General features: G+C 36.9%; 1 protein-coding gene across 1 annotated transcript in view; it reads right to left on the reverse strand.

The window, feature by feature from the left end:
- The window catches only part of LOC149195535 (RNA cytidine acetyltransferase 1-like), a 148,409-nt gene that overhangs the window by 62,931 nt on the left and 72,961 nt on the right, over window positions 1-12,517 (reverse strand). Inside the window, exon 18 of the mRNA XM_089405360.1 lies at window positions 9,351-9,444. Coding sequence (XP_089261486.1) covers window positions 9,351-9,444 — 94 coding nt within the window. The remainder of the gene's footprint in view (window positions 1-9,350; window positions 9,445-12,517) is intronic.

Genomic DNA, 12,517 nt, shown 5'->3' on the forward strand with positions numbered 1-12,517 from the left:
TGCTAAGAAGAGGCCTAATACGCAACTCATAATGGAGACCTAACCATTGCCATAATGAAGCCCTAGCCACAGTTTGTGAAGCTCTAATTCCGCAGCAAAGGAGACCTTATTACGTAGTTGATGGAGAGTCCTAGCAGCTATTAATAAAGCCTAGCTCTGGCCGCAGTCAAGGGAGACATCTAGCCACAGTCTTGAAGAAGATATGGCCGCAATCAAGGAGGCATCATACGTAGCAAAAAGGGAAGGCCTAATCCGCAGCAAAGGAAGGCTCATATTCGTAACAAGGGGGAGGCCCTAACCGTAGCAAGAGTATGCCCTAGTTGCAGCAAGAAGAAGTATTCGGCGTGGAGAAATAAGGTTGTTCTGAAGCCATTTCAGGAAGACCGTGAGGTTGTTTAGGAGGGCCGAGTTAGGGGAGCTTAGGATCAAATCTGTTGGGGTATCATTGGGGGGTCAAGGATAATGTTCATGATGCTTGGAAGCTACAAGAAGACTGTGTGTTAGGCTGCAGGCCATAACACCACAGTCAAGGATTGTGTATGGGTGTTTGAGGGCTTATATATATGCCCAGATCAACAGCATATCCAAAGAGTTGTCCTAGGTTGTTTTGATGACTGTTGGAGGACTGTTACAATAGTGCTTGGTGCCCTAACCAGTCATCATGATGACAGCAGCAAATCTATTATTGATTGTGTCCTATTTCATGAAGCAGTGACAGCTAGTGCAGCAAGAAGACATCAGAGTTCTGGGAGATGTTTTGGGTCAAGGTTTGACCATGATTGGCTCAGTTTGTTGAACATCCTGTTGATACCATATGAATGATCTTCAGAGGAAGATTTTGTCCTGTGTGACCAGCATTGTCTTCTCTGGTCAAGTCTTTTCTACTACTGTCATAAATATCAGTTTTGTATATTTGTACTATCTTTGTCTCTGCTAAACTATTGAAGGATATAAGAAGAATTGATCAAGGGTTTCCCCACATTGGAGTTTTTCCTTAGTTGGTGCCACATCTTGTGTCCTCTTGTCTTCTATTGTTTATGTTTATGTTCTATTTGCATTTTACTATCATGCTAATGTGATTGCTAAACTGGACATTGATATTGGGCTAATTGAAGTAAACTGCTCTTAAGCATAGAACATACCTGAAATTTAACACAAGATGTTATTTGGCTTCTCCTCTGTGAGCAGAGGCCTCCTCACACTTGTCTACACCACCTTTTCTTTTAGCTTCAGGCCCATGTCCATGGCCAAGTTCTGTTGAGCACTAAAGCTAAGAATCTTGTAATTTTTGTAACTCTTTTGTAATACAAAGCTCTTTTACTTGCAATAAAAAAAATCACTCATTTCTTTATATATATAGACCCATATATAAATAAAAACTATATAAAATGTGTCCTCCATGTCCTATTTCTGAGGTCGTCGTGTCTCGTGTTGCCTCATATTTCAATGTCCTTCGTGTCCCATCTCATCGTGTTCAATGAGTTAGGAGGCAAGGGGTTTACCATTAGCAAGAAGTAGGTTTAGGAGGGCCAAATCACTATTCTCATCACCATCAAAAAAATTTCCTTTTTTAATTGGACAATGGATCAATTACTATCATCCCATGTGTTTCTTCAAATTCCACAATCTTAAACTAATATTTTTTCTAGATTTATGCAAGGTTTTCAAAGTCCATGTTGCTTGCCTCTTATTATAATTTTTCATGGTTCATAGTGTTGGTCAAGGTTATCATTGATGTAAATATGGCATTGATGGAGATGGAAAATATTCTTGTGATACATGCCTTAAACCCTTTCATGATGTTGCCCTAACTACATGACAAGACCCTAAGTACATTTATGCCCTAGATTGGTGATGCATGATCTAAATGCCCATGACACTCTAGAAGATGCCTTAGCCCTAACACATTGATGCAAGTCCTAATACTTATGATGCCCCTAAGATACATGAATGGAAGCCTATGTGTATGAAGCCCTAATCCTAATCAAGAAGCCCTTGCCCTAACGTCCATGAAAAGCCTTAGATCATTGATGTTGAAGCCTTAAATGAAGATGCCCATGATACCTTTAAAGAAGCCCTAATCCTAATCAGCTTGATGACCTAATTCTATAAAGAAGGAGCCCTAAACATTGGATGCCTAAAACTAAAATCCTAATGGCTGCCATAAATAAAATAATAATGATAGTCTCACAAAAATAATTTTATTGGTGGTAAAATGACCCTATTTAAGAATGGGATTGGCATAGGAGTGTAAAGGATTTTTTCCTCTTTCTAACGAGCTATTACACGCCCCCAAATTCCTTATCGTTGAAGAGAAATCAAACTTTGAAATCAGCACGTCAAAAATTGTCAAATTGTCCAAGCCGACTTGAGTAGGCTCATAACCTTTGGCAAAGAGACATGTCCCTTCAGAATATGGAAAAACCACTATAAATATAGACCTAAATTTGTCCATTCAAGCTTAGATTTTTCGATGGAGACAAGACAAGAGGTAGAGAAGCAGTCACAGCCTAGAAAAGCAAGGAAGACAAGTTTGTGGAATTATTCGTGGGTTAAATAGTCTCCCACAAGTTCAAGCTATGAGCAGAGAAGTTGTTGTAGTTGTCATCGTCGAAGTTGTCGTAGTTGCCGTGGTCGAAGATACCATACTTGACGTGGTCGAAGTTGTCGTAGTTGTCATGGTCGAAGTTGTCGTGGTCGCAGCTGTCGTAGTTGTCGTGGTTGAAGCTACCATGGTCGAAGTTGTCGCAGCTGCCATAGTTGAAGTTGTCATAGTTGTCGTGGTCGAAGTTTTCGAAGTTATCGTAGTTGAAGTTGTTGTAGTTGTCGTGGTTGAAGCTACTGTGATCGAAGTTGTCGTAGTTGTCGTGGTTGAAGTTGTCGTGGTCGAAGTTGTCGTAGTTGTCGTGGTCAAAGTGTTGATTTATTGGGATTGGACAAATAGAGCTCGTTGAAGTCTTCTCTTGAGAACATAATAGGGCAGAGTCAGAGAACTTTGTGAAGCAGCATATTGAAGATTTTGTTTGGGTGACATGAAGAGCAGTGGCAATACCTTCTAAGAAAACAAGGTTGTCATTGATGACGTGACATGGAGACTAAGGGAAGGCATAGCTAAAGATTAACAAGGCTTGTTGAAGAAGACATTGGGAGCCATGAATTATAACCAAATACATCTTGACGAAGTAAAGTAAGGGTTGGAGACCAACAGGTTGGAGCCTCAGAAAGACAAGGTTGGTGCCTTGGACAATAGGGTTGGAGCCCTAGAGGATTAGAGTCCTCAAGAAACCAGTTCAGAGCCTGAGCCAGATATAGGGTTGGAGCCGTTGAGGTTGGTGCCTCAAAACTGACAAGGTTGGAGCCTTGGAAGTCCAATTCAGTGCTTGGAAAATACAGGTTGGAGCCTGGGAGATTGACAATCGGTGTCTTCATCTAGGGAAGGAGCCCTATTTGTTGTACTTGATTTATTATAAAGAAGAAATTAATAAAAGCATTTATTCTTATTGTTCTTTTTGTGTTCTTAATATAAGTGATCTAACTGGTAAAAGTAACAATTGAAAAGAAATATCGATTCACCCCCCCTCTCAATATTTCCAACACATAGAACAAATATAGAAGTCTATTTTTTTCCAACGTTACTTTTATTTCCAACAACACTTTAATTTCCCAAAAATGTTTGATGTTCCCTTTCTTCGGATCTTATGGCCCAAGGTTTCAAGTTGGAAGTTGTGTATTGTCCTAACAACATTCCAAAGTGACAAACCCACAAAGATTGCACTATAAATTGAGTGGTCAACATATGACAAGGGGGGTCAGCTAGTTGAACCCCAGATATTACGTGGATTGCCCATAATTCTATTTTTGGTAAGGATAAAACAAAGGAAGAGGCAATTTCTACCAAAGTTGAACTTATCATTGATAGAGTGGCTAGATCCTAAAGAACCACATGCAAAGTCGAGACTCAAGGTAGAGAGAAGGGACTCCATAGATTCACCTTCCATGAGCATCTTATCTTTGTTACAATAATCAAAGATGGGGTACAAACTTCCATTCCATTCGCGGTTTAAAGAAAGGAAAAGCAAGAAATAGATAGAATCGTGGGAGGGGTCTTTCCTGGAGAGACATTAACTTGAGCATCACAAAGACATCCATTTTTTGAGTCAATGTGTGATGTTAATGCTATTGTTGGCTCAAGGTATAAGTGCCCCAAATATGAGGAGTTGCAAGGACCAATTCTAATATCGGGAAAGAGTGACATCAATATTAGATTGGAGGACAAAAGAATTCATTGAATTCCATTGGATGGATGATGATGTCAGATGGTTGGACATGTGGGAAGTGTAGGACCCTTTTAATTTCTCGGTTCGTTGTCCAACGGATACAATGTTTATTAAATCCATTGATGCATTGGCACATGTTAAAGATGTGACATTGTTGTGTGAGTTGATGGATAGGTTTATTCAAGAGATTGGTTTGCAACATGTTATATAAATCCTAATAGCTACTGCAGCCAATTATGTGTTTCCCATTGCATTGATTTGATGCTTCAGGATGTGGGAAAAATATTCATCAAGGTCATTGATCAGTTTAGGAGCATCACAAAATTTATATATAACCATTCTAGGGATGTAGGGGAGCAGCTCCGCCCACCCTCGTCGAACCCGCTCTCGCATCGCGCTCCCTTCAGAAGCATCCCCGAGAGCGAAATTTTTGCTTCCTAGGCTTTTTTGCAAAAACATTACAAATGCAATTCTTTTTCAAAGAAACAATAATTTTTTTATGGGGCAACCTAATGATCAAGCCTATGGCCCTAGTATTGATATGCGATTCATGGTAAAGTTAAATTCTTAAAGTAAAAGTGAGAACCCCTGGTCTTTTTTGCAAAAACATTCCAAATGCAATTCTTTTTCAAAGAAACAATGATTTTTGAGTGGGGAAACCTAATGATCAAGCCTATGGCCCTAGTATTGATATGCGATTCATGGTAATGTTAAATTCTTAAAGTAAAAGTGAGAATGTCACTTTTACTTAAATTTTTAACATTACCATGAAATGGCTCGGGATGTTTGAGAGTGGTTCCAACCTCAATGGATTTCACATGGAGAAAGTAGAATTTTAGATCTCATTCAAAATCCATCAAACTTATCAGTTTTTCAAGATTCCAGGATTGGGGGGATTGCAATGTTTCCATTGGATTTTGTCATGTATTAGGGTATGGAACTCGTATTTAATCAAGAGAACCAATCCCTCTATGTACCTTAATGTTAGTGACAATGGTTGTCGAACTCCTCTATCATGACCCTACTAAAAATGTACCCATCACTCAAACAAAATCTTGACTTGACATGCTATGTTTTTTCTATCTTATGTTAATGCTTAGAGGGTGATATTAATGACAAAGATCTTGATTTTCCAACAAGACTCAAAAATTAGACATTTCTCGTGGTGGCAAGAGGCCCAAGCATTAGCAATAGATAAAATTTACTTGTCTTTTCTAGTTTCTAGTAGTTTTTATAGCTATTGACACTTTCATATTTATTATGATATTTTTTGTAAACAATATATGACGATTTAAGTTTGAAGTTGGCAATTATAACTCATTGGTAATGAATTATGAATATAATGCTTCGTGAAAGTTAAAAGTTGTTTCATTTCATTTCATGTTAGAATTTTTATATAATTTTGGTGATCAATGATGATAAATGTTACGTATTAAATTTTGAAAGCTTGAAACTTTAAGATTGATGAATCATGAGACTCGATATGTTGTATGTTACTAACTTGTGGACATGATTGATGAAGATTATAACCTCTAGATGATTGATGTTATATGGTTCAATCTATATTTTTATGTTTTTTATATCTAATTCGTCATTCTACATGCCTTTGTTGACATATATGCATCAAAATATATAAAAATATATATTATATAAAAATTCGCTCACGATTCGCTCCCAAACCAGGAGCTTTTGAAAATGTCGCTCCCAGCTCCCGCTCCCAAGTAACCTTGAACCATTCATTTGTTCTTAGCCTCGTGAGGAGATTCACAAGAAACAGGAGTTGTTGAGTCCTACAATCATATGTTTTGCCAACAACTTGACTTCTCTACTATTTCTGCTCAAATGTCAGTTTGAGTTGAAGCAGAGGTTTGTTTGTAATGAGTGGCGTGATCGTGCATTTAACTCAAGAAAAGATGGGAAAGTCATTGCTAAACTAGTGTACACTAATTTCTTCAAGGAAGGAGTTCAAGTAATGTATACGGTTGATGAACCTTTAGTTAAGGTTCCCCACTTGATTGATGGGTATAAGCCCGCAACGGGCTACTTGTATGAGGCCCTTTATAGGGCCAAAGAACCTATCTGATCTTATTATGTCAAGAGGGGCAACCCCAGATATGGTAAATACAGGATAATTTGGGATTTGATCGATGGTCGATGGACTAGGATACTCCGTCAGCCAATTTATGCAACAACACTTCCTCAGCCCCGCCTCTGCTTACTCATGCAACTTTGATTTCGACGGTGAGGTGATGAAAGGGCTCCTTACATGTCCCCAAAGGATGGAATCTAATGTTGATGCTTGCAAAACAATTAATTGCAAGATGGACATGTATCGAGAGGCTAGCTGAATATTTGGCTTTGCCAATGTTGTCTATGAAAGGAGAGTATCTTGCTTCCATATAATCCACTAGAATTTAAAATTTTAATTATGTGTTTTATTTGAAAGTTGAATTATGTTTCAATGAAATGTAATTTTAGTCCTTTTTTAATTCGCCGTAGATGTTTGGTCATCTAACATGGTGCACAAGCACCAAATTTATGAATTTTTATTTAGCTCCTTAGCCAAAAATATAGTGCTTCAAGGTGCAAGTGCTGTTGGAGTATCCTGGAAAAAATAAACTCAAGAAAGCACAACAGCTTAGAACTTCAACTAAGCAAGTATGATTATTATAATTTATGACCCTCTAAGACCCATTAATTTATTTATAACCCCTCTTACTAGTTGGATTTCCCATATCTCAATGATTTGGTATATGTCCACTACAATCCCCATCTCTGCATGAGCCAGCTGGAGAAAATACCTGAAGCTGATGCCATTTTCTTGAACAATATTAACATATTCTCTAAGTGGAGGTTGGGGTATGATGCACCTATTACTGAGGAGGCACCTGCATGATTAGAGGAGGAGGAGCAACAGCAGGTACAGGGGGGGAAGGAGGAGCAACATGAGAGGGGAGAAGAGGACTTCGACATCCTCGAGAGTGAGGTAGCAGCCACAAAACCACCTTCTACACAGATTGATATAGCTACACCCACCAGTCAACATTATATACATGATGCAGAAACTTCTAATGGTGAACAAGCCATGACCTTTTCCTGTAAAAAGGGGAGATGTAATTGATACTATAATCTAGATAATTAGCTTGTACATTTGTATATGACTCATAATGATGAAATACATTTCTATATATCATGTCATCTTTATTGGTTGTTCGCTTTTGAGTCCTTGATTGGACCACTATCAAGGTTCAATATTCAGTAACAACTTTGATGTATCAGTTTTTATTTGGCATCAACTACATCATATATATTGGTTGTTTTTCCCATATTGATGTGCTAATGTTGACAATTTTGGAAAAAAAAAAATGAATTTATTTTGTGTTTTTAATGCTTGCTGCAGTTTGCTGTTTTTTTTTTCTGATTTTGCCAAAAGATAATATTCTGGACCCTCACCAATTTTTGGTATGCCAAATTTTTCAACAATGGTATGAACATCAGACATACTGACTCAATTCCAGTGTCTGATGGTCACATTATTATTATATGTAACGAGATATTTAGGGTTGTTGAGATAGTTTAGTGTATAGCTTATAAGTTATAACTTAGGACAGCAAGAAGAATTATTTGAGAGACTTTGGATTTAATTAAATCATAATATCTATTATATATCTTAGCATTTATGTTATAAAGTATAATTTATATATTATAGAATCTTTATTTATTTATATATTATTTTATAACATAATTTATAAAATATTATTTACATTTTAAAATACTTGTATGACGAACCTGATGGAAAATCTTATCCAAATCTCATTGCACACTCAATTTTATTGCTGCCGAACTTGAACTCAAACCCAAACCATGTGACTTTGATCCAAACTCAATATAATTTGTGAATACAAGCAGAGGAAAAATTTAAAACCAAATTCATGAATTTCTGTTCATCTTGAAACTCATATCCATGCAGTCAAATCACTGCGCAGAGGTGAGTCCCTTGTCCCACAAACAAGGGGGCCTCACACACCAATTTGGTTCTGGCTTGGCCGTGACCTTATAATTGGCTTATTATTATTATTATTATCATCATTATTATTACAAAAGAAACAATAAGACACATATATTCATTTGAAATTATAAGTGGATATGTCTAATTAACCATCAAAGTGCTCTAAAAAGAACAAATATGAGTAAATTTAATTTTGATAGAATCATCAAAAAAAATTGTGCTTCAGAAATTACAATTTGTAGTGTGCTATATCTCGTCACTGTTCTAGTGTGTCAAAGTTAAAGAAACAAGCAGCAGGCAGAAAGATAAACCGGAATTCAGAAAGAAAATTAAATGACAACTGGAACAACATTTAATGATACACCAAGATTTGAAGTGCCAAAAGGCTAGGAAGATAATGAAACTATGTTTTCTTCTTCAGGGCTTTGTCATCAGGAAACGTAGTTTTTAAGATAGACTTTTAACAGACGAGATTAGAATGAGATAAAATCAGTAATCCTTCCATCTTTCCTTTTATGTTAAGAATAATCAACAAAAAGAATGCATCCAATGAATTTTGCTTTCAAAAGTTAAATGGAAAGTTATGTGTGGTTTCTAGAATTTTAAAATAGTCAAGGTATAAAAAATCTGTAAATTTAGAAAGCCAAATATCATTAAACATATTGAAAGCTGTGTGAACAATAATAAATATACAGAAGATGTATTGGATAATATTAAATGCTATTATCTATGTAATTTCCTGCTAACAATTTAAACAGAACAAGTCGATATATTTCAAATACACATCTATCACCAACTTTGTTGATTAAGAACATACACAAGAAAATAAATTTTCAAAATATTTATATTGTCGTTCACATCAAAATGCCACAAATTACAATAAAAGTTAAGAAAGATTGGCCAGATAAATCAAGTATATGTTACTACAAAAGATCCTTACAGGTTAATACTTAAGGCTCAGTTCTACTAAAGAAAACCACAAAGCAGACAACTTGCACTCCACATCTTACACAAATCAAGAAGTGAAGAGATGCATATGCGTAGTTATAAGATGGGTACGATACCTTTGCTGCAGCTTCTGTGATCTTTCCACGTTCCTTTTTCTCTTCCTCTTCAGCATCTACCTCAGTAAGATCTGTCAACTGTCCTTCATAATACCTACAGAAACAGCATCTTCTTCAATACTATCAATAAAAATAGAGAAGGATCTTAACTACAGAATGTTCTAATATCATAGTACTACCACTAAGTAGCTAATAAGTCATTATATATCATATAGCTAACAGAAAGTTATTGCATCAAAGAAGCAATAAGTATTTAAGCAACTGACTATCAGCAGCAATCCGTTCATTATTTATCAATGTTCCACCAAGACTCCGGGATGGGGAGACGCACAAGGGGAACGCGTGGGAGTACCCTCAAATTTTCGGGAAATTTAGGGGGACAGGGAGACGTCTGGGTATATACTTTTTTTCTTTTTAATATATATATATATATATATATTTAAATTCATATTCAATAATGAAAGCATAAATACAATGATACATACATAATTGAATTAAATAATGAAATACATTGATCCATACTCATCATCCTTACTAATACATACATGATTCATCCATAGACCACGAGATTCATTAATGAAATACTCTGATCCATATTCATCATTCATTAATAATAATAATAATAATATCCATTTTTAAGGTCACAGCCAAGCCAGACACCAAATTGGTGTATGAGACCCCCTTATTTGTGGGACAAGGGACCCACCTCCGCGCAGCGATTTGACTGCTAAGTCTACGAAGGCATACATACTCTACCCCCCTCTGGTTTTGAACCTGTGACCTCTTAGGAGGAAACACATGCTCTTAACCATTAGGCCCACTCAAGCTGTATATTCACCATCCTAGAATCTACATTGATTTAAAAATTAAATTCATCATTCATCATTCTAGATTCTAAATTGATTTAAAATTAAAATTCATCATTCATCATTCTAGAATTTAATTAGTATTAAGCAAAAAAGACTTTAATAGATACCAAAATCTGAAGACTGGAATAGTAAATTGATACAACTAAAACTCAAAAACAGTGTAGTGATGAGTCTAAAAGTCACTCTAAAGTATACTGAGGGCTTGGTGCTCTTGATTAAATACTAATCCCGTACCCTTGTACATAACAAAATGCAATGGAAATGTTGCAATCCATCAAATCCTGAATTCCTAAAAAACTGTTAAGTCTGTTGGATTTTCAGTGAGATCTAAAATTCTACTTTCTCCATATGAAATCCAATGAGGTCGGAACCACTCTCAAACATCTTGAGTCATTTTTCATCCTTTTACTTTAAGAATTTAACATTACCATGAATTGCATAGCATTAGTAGGCCATTATGGTCAAATACTAGGTTTCCCCTGTCATAAATAATTGTTTACAAGAAAATTTAAGGGGGGACGCATAACCCATTTTGAGGGGGGACACCATAGCATTAGTAGGCCATTATGGTCAAATAATAGGTTTCCCCTGTCATAAATAATTGTTTACAAGCAAATTTAAGGGGGGACGCATAACCCATTTTGAGGAGGGACACCTAGGCATCCCCCTTTGTGGGAGTCATGTCCCTGACACTGGGGAAACACCCCCCCTGCGTCTCCCCAAAAGGGGGACGTGGGGAAAGGTTTCCCCAAACGTCCCTCCATCCCAGGTGCGAGGGGTGCGCGCACCTGACCTTGGGGGACGCGTCCCCGTGGAACACTGTTATTTAGTAGATACTTATAAGCATATAATATTGATGTTGCTGCATAAGATTATAGTAACTCACCAAGAAACTTATCTTGAATACACATCTTACAAAGTCTTGACATTAGTAGGCCATTATGGTCAAATACTAGGTTTCCCCTGTCATAAATAATTGTTTACAAGCAAATTTAAGGGGGGGGCGCATAACCCATTTTGAGGGGTGACGCGTAGGCATCCCCCTTTGTGGAAGTCACATCCCTGACACCGGCGAAACGCCCCCCTGCGTCTCCCCAAAAGGAGAATGTGGGGAAACGTTTCCCCAGACATCCCCCCATCCCAGGGCCGTGGGGTGCGAGGGGTGCGCGCACCCGACCCTGGGGGACGCGTCCCCGTGGAACACTGTTATTTAGTAGATACTTATAAGCATATAATACTGATGTTGCTACATAAGGTTATAGTAACTCACCAAGCAACTTATCTTGAATACGCATCTTACAAAGTCTTCACATTGTAATTTCAAGAGAGGCAACAAACCAATTGTACAGCTAAAAGGGTGCACTCTCAAAAAAGCACCGATTAATCTCCCTTGCTCTCCTTAGAAGACTAATGTGTATACATAGATGACGTATTCACGAGTAGAATCAAACTTTTCAAACTTACCAATATTTCATTGTGCTTCTCTAATTCCACCCTCATCTTTTTGACAGCAACTTCATCATATTAAAGATGATAAAAGCATAAACCAATGCCCAGAAAGAGGTTTGTTCACTGTCCGTTTATTATGTCACTAGATTGCATTTGAGGATTGACTAAGGCAACATATGAACATGGTCCATCTTGGCCTCAAAATTGAATATCCAAATTAGTTATCTTGAATACGCATATTACAAAGTCTCCACTTTTTAATTTAAAGAGAGGGAACAAACCAACTGTAAAGCTAAAAGGGTGCACTCTCAAAAAGGCACCGATTAATCTCCCTTGATCTCCTTAGAAGACTAATGCGTATACATAGATAACGTATTCATGAGTAAAATCAAACTTTTCAAACATACCAATATTTAGTTGTGCTTCTCTAATTCCACCCTCAGCTTTTTGACAGCAACTTCATCCTATTAAAGATGATAAAAGCATAAACCAATGCCCAGAAAGAGGTTGTTCAATGTCCGTTTATTATGTCACTAGATTGCATCTAAGCATTAACAAAGGCAAGGTATCATCTTGGTCCATCTTGGCCTCAAAATTCAATATCCAAATTAGATTCTTTGACTCTTCCCTTACATATAGTCTTCTTATACAATATAATGTCCCTAGACTAGCAATTCCCTCTAACATAACCCATAAATACCAATTTCCAAGTAACTCTCTCCATATGGTAAGCTAGCGAAAAGCAATAAGGCATTTTACTTTGGATTTTTTAATCAGGAAAGAAATATATAGAATTAAGAAGATTAAAAAACTTTTAGATGGTAACTAACCCACTCCTTACCCATGATT

This window comes from Pinus tabuliformis, chromosome 2_2 (genome assembly GCF_031772625.1).
Source record: "Pinus tabuliformis cultivar Carrire ecotype Pingquan chromosome 2_2, CPIR1, whole genome shotgun sequence".
NCBI classification, from domain to species: domain Eukaryota; kingdom Viridiplantae; phylum Streptophyta; class Pinopsida; order Pinales; family Pinaceae; genus Pinus; species Pinus tabuliformis.